An 18,355-nucleotide genomic window follows, 5' to 3' on the forward strand; every position below is an offset into this window, starting at 1 on the left:
CCTTGTTTCTCTAATATCCGCGGGAAGAGTTTCTGAGTTTCTGGGTAAATTCCCTCAGGAGGGGTTTTACGCTTCCCTCTCCTGCCCTCTGCAAACCTCACTGAAGACCTGAATAAAAACTGAGGCTAGGCCACTTGGCTCACGTGCACTGACCTGCTTCGGCTTTTGATAGAGCTTTGCTTTGAACTTAATCTCCAGGAACAGGGACCATGAGCCTCGGAGTTCAGCTGCCCAGACACTACCTCCCTTAGTTAGAAAGTTGAACGGGGGAATCCCCCTATTTTAAGCGTCCTCCACCCCTTTGCCAATCTCAAGGGACTGGAGGACTCAATGCAAAGTGACAGTACAATCAATTCCTTTGGGAATGTACGGGTTGTCTCTCCCTCCTGCCTGGGCGCAGTTATCAGGGCCCATAGAGACCTGCACTCCCACCGCCAGGGTTTGCATTTGAGCGGGCTCCTTCACCCCCAGCTGCCTCCTGTCTCTCCATCAGTGCTCGTGAAGGGGCAGGTGACCACCAAGTACTACAGGTTCCTGGCGAAGCACGGCGGCTGGGTATGGGTGCAGAGCTATGCGACCATCGTCCACAACAGCCGCTCGTCCAGACCACACTGTATCGTCAGCGTCAACTATGTCCTCACGTGAGTGCAAGTCTGGAACCCTTCGCCCACTCCAGGCAACCCTGGTCTCCAAGGGGGTACGGGTGGTGGGCACTGAGGGTTAGAGGAGGCTGGGGTCCAGTGGGACGCAGGTTCTGACCCCGAAAGCAGGCTGTGCTGGGAGACGGCAGCTTGAGCGCTTTCATCTTTACGAAGAAGATTCCTTCGTTATTTTCTAGGGAAAGACTTGGTAGTTTTCCCCTCCAGTCTATATTTGCTTTCTGCTCTCTCTCTCTTTTAACCTTTTAAGCGAACTCTGCATTAAATAAAACTTAATGCGGCAGAAAGAAAAGAGAGAGAGGAAAGCGTCCGACGTACGGAGCCATTTATGGTTAACAAACAGGACATCTGTTTCACTTTTTCAAATCTGGGTTTGAAGTTCTTAATTTTAACCAGTCACTCCAATCAAAGTTAAGAGTTCTGAGAGAGTGATTCTTACGCTGAACCACAAAGGGGGTTTAAGTGCCCAGGAAGGTCTGAGTTTAACCTCCAGGAAGCAAAGGGACCCGAGCTAATACTGCAAGTCTTGGCCGGTGCCCAGGCCCCGCACGTTGTGTGACCGCATCACGAGGTGAAGAGCCGGCCTCGCGGTGCCACCTACGGGCACAAATGGCTGGACAGACGTGGTGGCGGCATTTGAGTCTTATTCTTTCTAGAAACAATAATCGTTTCTGGTCCGCGGTGTGGCCCTGCAGGCTGATCACGTGGTATGGTGTGCGGCTGCTGAAGAAAGCGCCTTCTGTATAATGTTTGTGAAGTCGAATTGCTCAGATTGGAATCCTTTATGAAGAGCCCTTTTGTGTGCACAGTTGCCGAGTTTTTTTGGTAGTCACTGAAATTTTTGTGATTTTAGGGGACCTCAGGAGTTTACTTTGGAAGCATTGACACACCTGGCACTTAGTAGAAATGCTATTTTCACATTAGGATGTTGGTTAAGGGGTACTATTTGGAATCAGACTATACTACAGGCCATGAGGACTAGATTCATTCCATGTTGTTTTAAATTGCCGAATTAAACATGTAGTACTTGAAAATATTGTGCTTGGCAATAGACTGTTTACTCTGTGTCCTGTTTAATAAGAAAATTTAATTCAATAGACTTGAGAAATGAATTTGGTGTAAATGAGGATTCAGTATTCAAGAATAATAGCTGGTTATTAAGAAGAATCTTTTTATTCCTTTCATTTAATAAATGGTACTAAAATAAATACTATTAGGTTTTTGTAATAGCAAGAAAGCTGTGGATTTTAATACAGAGCAGAAAACATACCAATATTTTGGGTATCATGAAACAAAACCATCTATTTTATGAAAGCAATTTTTTATATTATTAAAATAAACATAAGAGAAAATGGCAAAACATAATTCATAAAATAAGCCACTCTGTGAAGCAGAAGTATTAAGGAGTGAAAAATTATGTCTGCTTACCATGGAAAGGAAATGGACATTCTTTAAGAAGGTGCTTTGTATGTCTGAGACATCACAAGCATTATACATACACTCTGTTCTCTGGTGGGTGCCTGTGGTTAGTAATCATTTTTTATCAAACAGCAGGGTATATAGTCACACAGACCCATATAAATGATCAGAATGCAAGTTAGACCTCCCAATGGGTAAGCTTAATTTATGTTTGGAGTCATTTTGAAATATTCTGTTTTGTTTTCCAGTGGATAAGTGTACTTCCTTTCTTCTTTTAACTCTGTCATTCTTCACTTCACACACTTCTCCAGAGCTGCAGGATTAGGCTACCAACTTTACATCAGATTAAAAAGTTGTAATGAGGATAAATGATTTACAGAAGGAAAAAGAGCATGGCTCATATTTTTCTAAACGTTTTCTACCTCTGAATGAAAATAGAAATAAACACACAGAAGCACACAAGATGAAAAGCTGAAATTGATTACCCTTTTATGAGTCTCAACTCCAATTCTTTGTATAAAAATGCTTAGGACAATTTTTATAGCTGCAAATGTGGAAGATGAAATGTCATCAAGTGGCTCTGTGTGTGTTGACAGGATTTTCATAATGAACAGGTTGCAGTTTGTTTGATGTGTATATCACACATCTGGCTGGGAGTTACTAATTTACATTGTCTTAGCAAATTAAATAGATGGCTATTGATTCTCTCTATGGTAGCAGTGAACTACCACATACATTTGTTTTCAAGGCTAGTTCTCTATGAAGCCTGAGAATGATAAGTGAATTCTTTCCAAATATGCCACCTCAAACAATGTACTTAAAACAACAAGCCCCCCAAATAATTTGACAGGCCGGATGTTTTCCCAATTTAGACATGTTAATAGCATACATTTTGAAGGGATTGTCATATCATGAAAGTAGAGAGAATTTTAAATAAGCATTGGTTAAATGAAGGTTCACACCTTCATATTGATGGAAACTACATTCATAAGAGACTCATTTTTCAAATTTCCTGTTGGCCAATTTATTGTTGAAGTTAATATATGCCTAGAAATACCCGTCATTATTATCTGACAAAAGTGATGACGAATAGAAATATTGAGTAACCTTGTTCTAATAAGCAGCTGCAACTGCGAATATAGGAATTTTAGAGGCAGGGGGTAACTGCCTTTGTATGACCATCACACAAAATGTTGGTGTTCTGAAAATCTAGAGAGAAGGAGAGGACACTATGATTAGATTTTAAAAATTCTCTTAGTTTTTCTCTGGGTGCTTGAGGGTCCCTAAAGCTAATACAGCTCTTCATTAAAACTCAAAAACAAAAACAAAACAAAAAACTCCTTTCAAACCAAAAGACAGATCAGTTCATGATTTTCTGTAAGACACACATATCCTGTTAGCTTTATGTTCCACCTTAAAAAAAAATCACTCTTATAGGTCTTGAGTGCCCACAGGTTTTGGAATAAGTGTTAAGTATGACAAGCCACACTCCCTGATTATTTCCAGGAGGATAGATGAATGGAGGTAGTATCTAGTAACAGTGAATATTGGGGAAAGTCCAGACAAGTATGGAGAGTACAAGGAATTCTGTATGAAAACTGAGTAGTTTTCCTGAATTCATATTTCCTTGAGTTTGTTTAATTAGTAGTATTAATTATTCATTGCCAGTTCAGAGGGAAAACATTAGTGCTCAATGTGAAGAAAATTGAAAATGTGGAACACCCAATAAACTACGAAAAGTAATTTCTAGAAAAATGAAGAAGAGTCTTGATTCTTTTTATGTTTTTAAACTTCATATGTTATAAAAATAAAACTTTTAAAATCTACTTTTAAGGATAAACCAATGAAGTGTAAAAATCCCATTTTAAAATATTTAAGAACAATACTTTTCCAAACATACAGAAAAGTTGACAGACTAGTACAATGAATACCCATACACACATCATCCATAATATAAGCCATTTTTGTTTTATTCCTGTTTCTACCTATATGTATGTTTATTTGTATGTGCATTTTTCTCCACTGAATTATTTCAAAGTAAGCTACAGACATCATGATTCTTCATCCTAAATAACATTCTCCTGCATAGCCACTGTGCCATTTATGATGGCACATTTAAAGGGTTCAAAATCACTGTGTGTAGAAGGTTGCAAAAATATACATGAGATCTAGTTTACTGATGCCATTAAAAACAGTCTGTCACTGACATTCATCAAGTACTCACTGATACATGACCTCAGTCGATTGATTGATAGATGATATTTTGCGAGGGGACTTCTGTGGGACATAGTTGTAAAACCTAGTGTATTTTAAATTAGACTTCTAGTAAGAATTGTTAAGTTAATAAAAGTCTGGCATTTTTTTCTGGAAAGTAAAATAGATTTTGAGAGTGATTTTGGTAACTTTGGAATCAGACAGATTTAATACTTTCAACCATTTTTGTTCATAAAGAAGGCTTCTCTGCTTATATCCTAAGTTTAGGATAGAACATTGTTTTAGTGGAAAATCTCACATACTGTTTTAGAGTGATTCACTGAACACATAAAAGGACTTTTCTATGATAAAATTTCTATTTCAGTGTTTCAAAAAGCAGAACAAATAGACAACACTAATGATTTCCATTAGTGGTCTATGCAACACTATCTACTAAATAACCCTTTGCATTTGTAGAAAAGTTTGGGCAAAATGCCAAAGGAGACATACTTCCTTCATGTAAAAGAAAACAAAAAAAGGTCTCTATATTGTAATTATTGCAGGTCCAATATCTTTGCTTTTCTTTTTATAAAACTGCTATAGTTCCCACATTTAAAAAGGGTCTTTAAGTGTTAACATATTCTGTGAATTTAAAGCCTTATGAATTCTTATCGCAAAGCAGCAAATGTTAAAATATGCTCATGTTAGTTTGCTCTTTCAAGTGTATTAATAGTGCTGAGTTAATTTGGGCGTTTAAATTAAAAATTATCTTTTTATTAATGTAAAGCCCCAGTAATATTATTGTTTTTACTACTAGGAAATTTTAGAAAATGCTTTTTAAAAACTTGACCAATAATATATATAGTTATAGAAATAGATTTTATTTTTCTGGCTAGCAAAACCATTTTTAATATTATAAATAATGTCAAATGAAGTGCCTTTTGACTTAGCAAGCTATAGCAAAATATACTCTCATGCCTTGGATCTGTGGAGCACTTGTTGCATAGAATTAATTTTTTGATCATTAAAAATAATAATCATGCACTAATGTATGCCCATAAATTAGATTTGAACCTTAATTGTGTTTAATCTTTATTATAATAATATTGAACATCAAAGCCCCAGTTGTCCTTTTCAAATGATCTTTTAAGTAACTGAATGATTATAGAAATGAATTGAAGACACATTTGTATGAATCGTAATTTATAACAACTAAAACTATTAATAGTAATTAATAGTGATTTTATAACTACTAAAACACTTTATTAAAAGAAAGAGCTGGGGCATTTAGCCTGTTTTATAGTTCATACCAACAGTACTCACTTAAATAATGTTATCCTTCATATCCTTTTTACTTATTGTAATTTTTTATCAAAATGATTGTATTTAGTTTTGAATTCATCATTTATGTTAAAATTTTGTATTATTATTACAAATGCTGAATGCACCATCATTACAAAAGCTGAATATTTCTTTCAAAGTGCTGTCACATTCATTACATAGTTCCTTTGACAGCTCCGTATGAGGGTTAGGGCAGGGATTTTCTAGGTGAGGAAACTGACATCAGATATGCCGAGTAAGAGTAAGCGGGGAGGGGCGCCTGGGTGGCTCAGTGGTTAAGCATCTGCCTTCGGCTCAGGTCATGATCCCAGGGTCCTGAGATCAAGCCCCACATCAAGCCCCACATCAAGCCCCACATCGAGCCCCACATCAAGCCCCACTTCGGGCTCTCTGCTCAGCAGGAAGCTTCTCCCTCTCCCACTCCCCCTGCTTGTGTTCCTGCTCTCACTGTCTCTCTCTCTCTGTCAAATGAATAAATAAAATCTTAAAAAAAAAAAAAGTAAGCAGGGAAGCCAGGATTAAAGCCTGGGGTGTTGACTCCTACTGTATGCTAAGTTTCTCTATATGGAGGTGGTAATCAGGCGTGGTTGCGAGGGAGAAAATGTCTGGGAGAGAGGGATGGATTTAAATGGGTGAGGCCTGTGGTGTTCAGCCCACCCCAACTTCTGGAGAGACTTTCATCTGATCTCATGATGGAAAATTAAAAAGCTGTTTCTGTGTTGCTACTTCACGAATATGTACAGATATTGACAATTTCGTGGTTCAAATTTAGCAATGCTATCTTCTCAATAATATTCAATTAAGAATATATCTTTTACCCCCATAAGTCTCACTAAGGACATTTTCATTTTGTAAGAAAAAAATGTGGCCTTGCAAACATTTCAGTTTCTCACTGAGTTGCTTGCCTTTAGTTTACATAGATACATTATTGCTATTCCTAATTATTTCATTTCTGCAACCAGATTTAATATTTTATGTTTTTGTTAAACGTGTTAAAACAAATGTCAGTGGATTGGCAAGCTAAATCATCCTTTTCATCAGACGAGGCACAAATTACCTCCCATGGCAATGGGGTATTTCCTAGATGGTGTTCTGCTTTTGAGGGAGAATGGCAGGAGAGGTTGTCCCCTGGGGATTCTGTTGGTGGAGGGAGGCTAGGGATGGAGAGCCTCCCAACACACTCTGAGCAGGTGAGTCATCCTTGGCCCTTTGGCGATGCAACTCCTGGGCTGCTTCACTCTCCTCAGTCCTTTGTGGCCTCCGTTCCTTTCTTTGTTGTGGCCCTGACCTGGAGGACATTGAGTCACAGGACCTCTTCTTTAAAAGGATCCTATGTGGAGCCTACTTGGTATGTGCTAAATGACCAGCCTGACCACTCTTCTCTGGCTGTTGGGACAGAAAGGGTTCTGATCTTTGCACCTTATCATGGAAAAACATGATCATTTTTGAATGCTCAAAAACCATACCTTCCTGAAGGTAGGGATATACATGTTATTATGAATGGACAAATTCAAATGAAGCTTTACTTGAAATCCGGAAAAGTATATTTTGACTTCATCTATTTGACTTCACTATTTGTGTTGTGAACACTGTTATGTTTGATTCAAGGTGTGTGTATGTGTGTGTGTGTTGGGGGGGTGGATTATGCATATCTTGATGATTTAGTAAAAGACTGCTACTTGTTTCCATGTATCCAGTGCTTTCCAGTCTGTTGTCTGTTCTCATGCCACATTGGCTTGTGGCATCTTTCCAGGTGAGCAGGTAGTGTTAGAAAATTCATCTGGGTTGAAGTGCTGGTGTCTATGCCTAAGTAGTCCAGCAAAAAGGATTGGCTGGAGTTTAGATGAAACCTGGAAATGCTTGAGTGCTTATCAGTAGAGGAATTTCATTCTTTCTTACCTGAAGGGGTAACTTGGCCACTTCCTTTCCCCTGCCTCAGGCATTCTGAGGTCTAGGGAGCTGGCTGGGGTGAGACAGGTGGTCCATGGTGATGGCAGGGCTAAGGGGGATGAGAAGAGAACTTACTTTTATAGGGCATTGACAACGTTTAGGGTCTGGCTGAGTCTGGGCCATCTGTTTACCATCTGTGACTTTTATTCTGGGAGGTTATATCGCAGTTGGATTGTGATTTTGTCTTTATAAAAACCCACAGTATCATTTGAAGCAACCTGCAAGGGAAAGGCATGGGCTTTGGTGTCAGATGGATCTGGTTTGAATATGCTTTACTGCATTATAACTATGAGACTTTGAGCACAGCCTCTGTTTGAGCCTCTGTTTCCCCATCTGTGCAATGGGGATATTTTTACCCACCTTTTAAGGATTGAGGAGGATTAAATGAGATAATGTATATACAGCACAGAATCTGGCAGAAAGGAGGTGCTCAAAATAACTGTTGTTATCAGCTCTTGCCAGTTATGTGATGTCAGCTGAAATAGTTTGAACAGAGAGGAGTAGTTCCCTTTTTAACTTGAATTGCTAAATCTTCAAATTCACAAATTTAAGTGTTTATCTTCCTTCCCCTCCCCAGTTCCTCAACACACACATCTCCAAGTATTGTGCTCTTTGTGGGTGGTGGTTTCTCTAGTTTGATTAAGCTCACCCTGTTTTTCATTGCTGTCGTTGTGTGCTCTATGGGGAGCTGAGCTTTGTGCTTGGAGGGAAGGAAGCCAATATCTATTGAGCACCTTATTTGTCCCAGGCAAAGTGGAAGGTGCATTACATGGTGCTTTGCAGGGAAAAAGAGGGATCTAGGAAACCAAGCTTTTATCACATTTCTCAAGTTAATTTGGTTGGAGCCAATGTTTTGTCAACTTTACCAATGTCAGTAATTATAATTTAAAGTGAGTAAAACATGTAGTACTGGCATTTTTGATGGTGTCCAGTGGAACCCTTTGTATATTTCCCTTTACTCTGTATGGACTGGGTATGGCTAAATCAAGTGTTTCAGAGAGTATGGCAGAGTGCAATGATTTATTGCATGAGCACATGAAGCAGAGGTCTTGGTGTCTCTTGAGTAGTTTACAATTTAGTTTGAAAAGTAGAAGAGTTCCATTTAAATATTTAAGACTCAGATTAGCACAGTTTGAAATGATATGGCACACTTGGGCTATTTGTTGAGAGCAAAAATTCAGAGAAGCTTGAATGGTGGAGCTATTAGGGAAGAAGTAGAATGTCGGGGTGGAAGCAGAGGTAGGGTCTTTTGAGACGGAATGGTGACATACACATATGCACATTTGTCTCATTGGTCTTTTTTCCATGAACATTATAGCACAATTAGTATTGCTCTTCAAATTAGATTCAGTGCCTGTCTCGTTCTTATCTGACCTGGTTTTCTTTCCTTCTCTCACCTTTTTACCCTGAACTTTTTTGTTGGAACTGAACATGCTTCATCAGGTTTGGTGATTATTTTCTCTAAGCCTCTTACCTTTCTCAAATTAGTACTGGTATATATCTTGAACATGTTCACCCAGCCTTAGTAACATATATATATAACATATATTTATATATATTAGCATCTGGTATATAGCATCTAGACCTAGAACACAGTTTTTTAAAAATATATTATTTATTTATTTGAGAGAGACAACACAAGTGGAGGCAGGGAGAGAGGGACAAGCAGACTTCTCCGGGGACCCTGACATGGGGCTCGATCCCAGGACCCTGAGATCATGATCTGAGCTGAAGGCAGATGCTTAACTGGCTGAGCCACCCAGGCACCCCAAGGACACAGTTTTTAAAGTTGTAAAGGATGTCAGTATTCTGAATGGAATGTAGAATCTTATTGAAATGAATACACAGTATTGCCACATGTATAATGGTTGTATTTTAAAAATTATTTGTAGAAAGCAATGTGAGGTAAACATTAGGACAATGAACATCAGCAGATTGGAGGAGAGGGAGGTGCAAAGAACCTGATTCTTTGGTTCCAGATTTGCAGGGCCAGCCAGAAGGCCTCCCCAGTGCTGTGTTTGACATCATAATCATAATGCTAGTAGAATATGATGCAGTCTAACCCCTAGGCTTTTTAGTTAGATGTTTCAACCCTGATAACCATTGGGATGCATTACAAGATACTTGCAAAACATATTATGAAATGAGATATCACTACTTTATTATGCAACATAGCATATTAGTTAAGAGCTTGGGTTATGGGTCTATTGCCTATTGGAATTCCAATGCTGCTATTGGCTATCTCTGTGACTGTGAGCAAATTGCTTACCTTGTTATTTTTTTTAACCTGTAAAATGTGGGTAGTAGTAATATCTATTTCATGGAGTTATTGTGAACATTAAATCAGGAAATGTGTGAGGTTCTTGGCCCTGTGCCCTACACAAAGTAACATTGAGTAAATGTGAATTATTAGGGTGGTTATTTCAGTGAAATTAAATAAAATAATTTTTGGCTTGCCAATAAATGCAAAATAAATGTCTCTGAGTCTTTGGGCTGAAGGAGGGAAAGCATGAGTCTTAGGAAGACAGAGCATTGCCCAAGAATGAGAAATCACCAATCATGCTGATCCATCTGGAATGGATTGTTAGATCCTACTTCAGATGATTAGGACTAGTGGGCCTTTAAGCATTCATAAATGTTTTCTTGAGCACCTGTTATGTGTCAGGCACTGTGCCAAGTTCTGGGGATATCAAAATGAATGAGACAGTACCTGCTGGAAAAAGAAATAAGCACAAGTACAAGCTCTATCCCAGCGTGATTTCCCTATAGGCTCGCTGATGACAGATTCCTTCCTGGAGGGAAGCGCTTCCATCCACAATTAGAAGAAAGCCGAAAGTGCCTTGACACTCTTAAGGTCACCTGGGGAATAAGCTTGCAGGTGTGGTCATACTCCCCTTGGTTAGATGGCAGGGAGGGAGTGGAGCAAGGAGAGCAGCTGAGCCCCTGGGGAGGGCTGTGCATATGTGTGTGTGAGGGAGATCATGATGGGCTGCAGGGTAAGGGGTCCATCTTAAGTCTGACAAAAACACTGTTGCCCACGGTGGGTCCTGTGTATCTCATTATGTCAGCCAGAGAGAGCAGTTGTGTGTGCCAAGTTGATTTTTATCCTGTGGGAATGATACTGAGCTGCTTTTTGTTCTGCTTTGAATGGAGTATTTCGGTGTTTTGTAGGGTTGACTTCTAATAGGATTAGGAATCTTAGTGAGTTTTAAAATGAAGAATCACATGAGAATCAAAACAGTCTTTGCAGATTTATTATATTAAAAAAAGTTTCTAGGGATGCCTGAGTGGCTCAGTCGGTTAAGCGTCTGCCTTTGGCTCAGGTCATGATCCCAGGGTCCTGGGATCGAGTCCCGCATCAGGCTCCCTGCTCAGCGGGGAGCCTGCTTCTCCCTCTGCCTCTGCCTCTCTCTCTCTCTGTCTCTCATGAATAAATAAATAAAATCTTTAAAAAAAAGTTTCTAATGATTTTTAGGTCTTTGTAATATTTTTAACTTTTTTTTTTTTTGTAAGGGGTCATTCCCAGGCATTGCTGCCCTGCCCTGGAAAGACTGTGGGATTGTCAGCTACAAGTGAGGGAGGGTAGAAAGGTGCTCTGTTTGTTGCCATACTTAGACAGTTCAGGGAATAAGAAGGACTTACATTTGAGGGGCTGCTACTTTGTTCCAGAAGCTCAGAGAAGCCAAGTAACTTAGCCAACACAACACACCTATTGAGTGGACATGCCAACCCAGGCACAGGACTCCAGGGCCCACCTGATTTCCTCTTTGGCATGCTGTCTTTAAGTTGGTAACATTGTACTAGGGTGAACCATATGTAATTGCCAGTTATGTACATTGAAGCAATCCAATATTGGCAATTTCATAGGATTCCACTTAATACTTGGGAAGTAATAGGACACTTTGAAGAGATTTTGCAAAAGTCTATGGATAGTTTACTAAAAGAGTTCAATACGGGGTCTCCACAAAGTGACCTAATAGCTTCACAGAAGTTTTGGTGCACTTAGAACCTAGTCAGCTGCCATGCAATGTGCTTAATCCCTGGGCCCAACCCCACCTCCCCTTTGCCAGTTTAGGCATCAACAGTTATGACATTCTCACAGAACAGCGATCCATCCCCACAGAACACTATTTTATTTGGAACATCTAATATTTTACCAGGATTCAAATGGGCATTGCTGTCTTTATTGGAAAGATATTTTTCCCTCTGATTGATTGTTAAATGGATAGAGACTGTGAAAGGATCTCTCTCTCTCTCTCTCTCGCTCTTTTTCCTGGGGATTTCTTGTTCAAACAGAATTTGTTGTATCCACATCAGTAAAACCATGCTAATATGGGCTGCTGGCCAGGCCGTGGAAATAGCCTCATTATACTGAACTGGATGTCATAATGGTACCCATTAAGGTGGGATTCTCTCTCTGTTTGTACTTTTAAACCCAAGTCCCTTGCCACTTTTTACATCTCTCTGAGAATAGCAACACTCTCTGGTAATGCAATCTGAGAATGTGCTGTCTCTTGCCCCCTCCTACTGAAAATCATTACAAAAATAGAATCCCTGCTTCTGAGCTTTTTTGGGGTTTACAGCGTGTTGCTGCTCCTTGGTCATTCATTTTACTCTCTGCCCTTGTGATGATTATAATGTGTTCTGGTGGCTGAAGTTAAGAACCCATGAGATTTACTTCTTTCAACACTCTCATTAATTGATATTGGTGTCCAAATGTACGACAGGAAAAGAGCAGCTTTTTTTTCTTTGAAATGAACCAAATGCAACACAAGGTTTTGCATTTTAAATTTTATAAGGCGTTCAGAGACTAAGACTGTTGAAAGTCATAGCATTTCTATTAGCTGTTGAAATCTTACTATAGTCCCGGCAAAGTGAAGCATTTGTTGTGCTGGATTTGGGTAATGGAACCCTGTAGGGTTCCAGCTCAGGAATGGTGGAAGGATGAAGCCCACAAGCAGAGGGCAGAGTGAGTGTCAATTTCATTCCTCCAATTAGAGCAGTTAAAGAAATAAAATGCAGGGTAGCATTTTATTGTGAGAGCTAATTGAAAATCAGGGGAAAATATTTAGATACGCTACATTATCATCTCTTTTCTATTTGTGTCTCTTCCCTGTTGACTCAGTAGGACCTTCATTATAAACAAATCTCTATCATTAGAATTAGCTTAATTTTTGTTGCTATAATTAAGAGGATGGTAAGAAGTGTTGTAGAGTATAGTCCTTCCTTCTGCAAATGGGATGGTTCTTGCCTTCACTCAGCAAGTCTTTCCCCAGTGCCTAATGGGTGCCAGGGTCTGTAGGAGGGTTGTGGTGTGACCAACATGGACAACGTCCCTACCCTCATGGAGGGTAAATTTTAGTGGGAAGAAACAGATAGTACTTATAAACAAATAAATATGTCCTACAATATCATGAAATGAAAGGAAAAAATGAAGCAGGACAAAGAGTGGTCAGGGAAGACCTCTCTGAAGACTCTTGAATGAAAGGAGGGAGCCAGTCATGCTGAGACCCGTAAGAAGAGTATTCCCAGCAGTGGGAAGCAAATGCAAAAGCCCTGGGGTAGAAACAAACTAGGTAAGTAAGTCGATGAATGAGAAGGTCACTGTAGCTGGAGAAGAGAAAAGGAGGGGAAGGGCGTAAGAAGTTGATGCTAGAATGGGCAGGGTCAGACCATGCTGGGTCTTGAAGGCTTTGGGAAGTCACTGGATTTTTGAGCAGAGGCATGGCATAAACTAATTTAAGCTATGAAGAGGTCATCTGGCTGGTGTGGAAAATAGGCTTTGGGAAAGATGGAAGGTAGAGGCAGGGAGACCAGTTAGGAAATGATTGCCATTGCCTAGGCGAGGGAAGATGATGGCTTGAAAGAGGGAGGTAGGGATGGAGGGTCAGATTCAGGATATGTTGAAAGTAGACAAATAGGATTTGCAGATGGACTAGATAGAAGTTGTGAAAAAATGAGGAGTCAAGGTCAACATCTAAGTTTTTAGCCTGAGGGGCTTGGATGAATGGTGGGAAGGGGCAGATTTGTAGGCAGGGGCAACAGTCAAGGGTTGTGTGTGGGCATATTTAGTTTGAGATGCCTGTCATTCATTTAAGTGTTAGTAACAGGCAGGGAGTTGGATCTGGGTGTCATGGAGTGGGGAGGTCTGGCTGGAGATGGGGGGTCATCAATGTATAGGATTTAAAGCCAGCAAGAGTGCATGAGATCCCTGGAGAGTGAGTAGTAACTGAGATGCAGCCTGAAGACCAAGCCCTGTAGCTCTCCATGTTGTGGGATCTGCAGGAGCAGGCAGTGTCCCCAAGGAGGCTGAAAGGACATGAACAGGGATCGGGATGGGAATAGTCCGGTGAAATATGCAGTAAGGCTGGGCCCTGGGGAAAGTGTGAAGTTTGTCTTTGGAATGTCCCCTCCCTTTACAGTGGTTTTCCATCTTCTCTGTGGGACCCTTTCATCTGATTTCTTTAGTTTTCTTATCCCACATAACAACGGCTTCAGTTTTCAAAATATGGTCCCCTGACTGGCAGCATCAGCACCATCCCCCTGCCCCAGGAGCTTGTTAAAAATGCAAATTGTAGGCTCCTCCCTAGACCTGCAAATAAGAAACTCTAAGGGGTGGGGCTCAGCAGGCTGAGTTTTAATAAGCTCTTCAGGGGCTTCTGATGCATGATATTTGAGAACCACTGCTCTAAAGAAAGTAGCTGATAAACTGAACCAAAGAAAAATAACAGATGAGACTTACTCTGTTAACCTTTTCTGAGCCATCTGTCTAAAGCCAAAGAAATAAATATCTAACAGTAGATTTTAAGCATAAACCAGTAGACCATTCTTGAGATATCTTTGTGGGGGCCCAGGAAACTTCTCAAGTCCTACAAGTCATAAATGCAGGCAGCTGCCTATTGTATCTCTGGCAATGAACTCTAGTAATAACTATATAGTCTGTGTAGTATTGTATAAGCTCTCTGACTCCAAATATAAAGGCAATGAAAATTTGGGCATTTTGGTGGACAATCCAAAATCTCTAGTGATGATGATTCAGAACTTATTTTGTTTAAACACTTACTTTGTTAAAAGTTGTTTATTTTTTAAGATTTATTTATTTAGGGGCGCCTGGGTGGCTCAGTCTTTAAGTGTCTGCCTTCGGCTCAGGTCATGATCCCAGGGTCCTGGGATTGAGCCCCGCATCGGGCTCCCTGCTCCGCAGGAAGCCTGCTTCTCCCTCTCCCACTCCCCCTGCTTGTGTTCCCTCTCTCGCAGTGTCTTTCTGTCAAATAAATAAATAAAATCTTAAAAAAAAAAGATTTCTTTATTTATTTTTGAGACAGAAAGAGAGACAGAGAGAGAGAGCATGCACAAGAAGTGGGGAGGGGCAGAGGGACAGGGAGACAGAATCCTCAAGCAAACTCCCCGCTGAGTGGGAGCCCCTGGCAGGGCTCCTCCTGGGGCTGGACTTGGGACCCTGAGATCATGATCTGAGCTGAAATCAAAGAGTCAACTGCTCAACTGACTGAGCCACCCAGGTGTCCCTTTTTAAAGTTGTTTAAACACAACTTATCTACCAGGCAATTTAAAATGCCTCAACAGCAAGGCATATAATAATAATAATAATAATAATAATAATAATAATGATAATGGCAGAACATTTGTTGAATTGTGAATTTTTATTCATAAAATACACCTCAAATTTATTTTAGCCATTTAAATAATAGAGTTTAATGTATATTTAGTCAAGCATTACAGTAGTAAGGGTTTAGGGAGATTAGAAATAAATGAATCCAATTAAAGAACACGTCTGTGAGATTTGATATGTCATAGGTATGAATGAACTGTTTGCACAGCAACTGTAAAGAAACCGTTAATGATTAACTGTCTAGAAGAGGTTTAATCAAGAATAAATGCTATAGGACATATTTTAAAACATTTAAGTTAAACAAATGAAGATCTGTGCATTTGAAAACATCGCATCGTGCCATCATTTTTGCTGTGTCTTTTCCTGGTGAGTTCACAGCCTGAGGTTCTACTTTTCTATTATCTGCAGAAATGCCCGTGCCTTTGTGTTGTGTTGAAAAGGGCAGAGATTTCAAAGGTGCCATGAGGTTTAGCCTTGTGGGGTCTCTCCACAAACTGTGGGAGTTTTGGGACCCTCTGGTCTTGAGTTTAGAATGCAAATTTCCCAGTGTTGTGGGAAGATTATTTCTTTGTGATTACAAGTATTTTTTCTGTTCTAGGAGTTTGTGTGAAGTTGAAAATAGGAGGTGTGCTTTTTCAGCCTCTATGCCAGGGGATTATTTTTGGGGTTTAGGAAGAAGCTTTGTAAGAGTCAGAACTGGGTGAGAAAGCTATTCCTATGGAGAATAGAATCTCAACCAAATATAAGATGTTAGGTGATGGGTTCCCCATTACTTATCTATCTTGGGTATTGGCAAGTTCTGAAGGGAACATACATTTGAAAAACATCAGCTTAATAAAATGACAGCAAAGGTGAGGGGGATGGACTCAGAGTGTGGGGAAGTGAAAAAGAATGGAAAGACATGGAAAGCGGGGAGGGGGGGCAGAATAGCATGTATGCATTTTATTTGCTATTTGCCAACATTCTTAAAAGTAAGAAAAACTCCGTTGATATTAGTATCATTTTTTCTTTCTTTATATTTGGCCTTTATTTTTTCCCCTAGTAGAGGCCTAAATTAGCGGTCTTGATTATAGAAAAGGAGATTGGCTTTTTTAAACTTATGCCTTTGGTGAAAGAGGCAGCACATTTTCATTTAATTTGTTTGGATCTAACTTTTAAAGACCAATACCTCCCTAACTGCCCCCCATCCCCGGCCAGACTTTGAGAAAATAAGAAACAAAAGAGCTATAATATCAATAGAATTTGGAACTTAGATCTGTAGGATTTACAAATACACCTAAACTTTACTAGCTATAGATATAGAATGAATTTCTGAGCATAAAAAATTAAGTTTTTCAGAACAAAAAATGTGGCCCCCAAAGTAAGGTTTACTCTATTTAAACAATGATAAATATGCCATCTATAACTCACAGGAAGCTGAACTGTTATAAGAAACTACATGGTAAGACTTTCTTTTTTTTCAATTATAAGTAATAATTTAAGTTATATTCTCCAACGAAGGAAACATAGAGTCATAGAGTTCACATGAAAGTCTTCAGAGACAGATAATTCTGTAAGGTAGGAAGGGTGGAAAATAGATCAGAAAGTAAGTGAAATGTATAGGCAGCAAGAGAGCATATGAACATTTGGACATTTTAAAATTATAAATGGTGTTCATGAGAAGTTGAGCCTATGGGAAAAGAAGTTTAGTGGTGTTGTCTCTTCCATAATTTAATATTATTCACAAAGAAGAAATCCTGGAAATACAAGGAAGAGAAATTGGGGAATCATTTCAATATCAGGTGGGAGTACCTGAAGTTTGCCTCAGTTAGAGTTTCTTTTTCACGAAATATTTTTGATTAGGAAAGTCATATATGTTTATTATAGAAAGAATTAAGATAATATAGAGAGGAATAAAGAGAAGATAAAGAACATCTTTAATCTATTTTCCAGATAGTCACTGTTAACATTTTAATTTGTTGCTTCCCACTACATGTATGTGCAAATACATGCATATATGGTATATGTTAATTTAAAAAGAGATAATTTTTCATTCTATCAATAGTATTTCTCACATCATTAGAGTAAAAAAATTAATGACTGCATAATATTTTATCACATGGGTATGCCATAATTAAGTAACAGTTCTATTGTTGGTTTTTATTTACTTATTTACAATTAAATGTAAGAAATTATGCTAAGTACCCTTGTATATAGACTTTTGATACTCATCTCTGACTATTTTCATAAGATATATTCCTAGGAGTGGAATTACTGGATTTAAGGAATGAACATTCTTAAGACTCTTGATAAACACTGATAGTTTACTCTTTTTAGAATTAGTATATAAGAATGCCCATTTATTTCACCTTGTCTTCATTGAGATTTATTGTCATTAAAATAAAATCTTTGTTGATTTGAAAGATAAAAATGACAAGAAAATCTGATAATTGCCTTAATTCATATAGGTTATTACAAGTGGGCTAAACTTTAAAAAAAATTGTTCCTTAGCAATTTGTACATTGTTTACATCCTTTTCATATTTTTCTATTTCAGAGATATTGTATTATCAATTTGTAGAAGTTATTTCCCTGAGGTTTAAAGTACTATTCCTCCTCACTACAATACAGTTATAATTGTTCTAAATAAATGGTTGAGGATAAAATTAATTTAGTATTCTAGTTTGTTTAAGTATCACATATGCCATGCCTGAATTGTAACTTGACAAAAAATAAGTGCATTTTCGTAATATGCATAATGCTAAAATAATAACATGATTTGTTTCTTTAATTTAAGATTTCACAGGATATCAGAATGATCATTATCAATTATAATCTTGGAATTTAAAAATCCCTCACATAAACTTGCTTACTTAGTAGGTATTTTCTTTTCTTACTTATGTAGAAAGGTTTGCCAGTTTTTAAATTTTTGGTCATTTGGTCATTTGGATTTGAGATGAATAAAAGTTTATTGCATTGAGAATTATTTTGTTAATCACTTGCAAGTGGGCATCTGTTCTCTGTGAGATATGGTGCTAGACAGTCAATAGAGACTATCATAAGAGAAGGAATTTAGGAGATTGTTGTCAGATACACCATTCACCACACTGTGTGACAGGAACTAGATGTGCTAAATGAGTATTAGAGGCAGTGACCTGCTTAGGAGCTGAGAGGAGGGAGCAGGA

At 38.8% G+C, this 18,355-nt stretch overlaps 1 protein-coding gene across 1 annotated transcript in view; it reads left to right on the forward strand.

Moving 5' to 3' along the window:
- The window catches only part of SIM1 (SIM bHLH transcription factor 1), a 64,981-nt gene that overhangs the window by 15,476 nt on the left and 31,150 nt on the right, over positions 1-18,355 (forward strand). Inside the window, exon 8 of the mRNA XM_028104278.1 lies at positions 494-641. Within this exon, the coding sequence (XP_027960079.1) occupies positions 494-641 (148 nt within the window). The remainder of the gene's footprint in view (positions 1-493; positions 642-18,355) is intronic.

Source organism: Eumetopias jubatus, unplaced genomic scaffold (genome assembly GCF_037043125.1).
Source record: "Eumetopias jubatus isolate StellerSeaLion01/CBP00866 unplaced genomic scaffold, mEumJub1_p1.0 scaffold_6, whole genome shotgun sequence".
Classification (NCBI taxonomy): domain Eukaryota; kingdom Metazoa; phylum Chordata; class Mammalia; order Carnivora; family Otariidae; genus Eumetopias; species Eumetopias jubatus.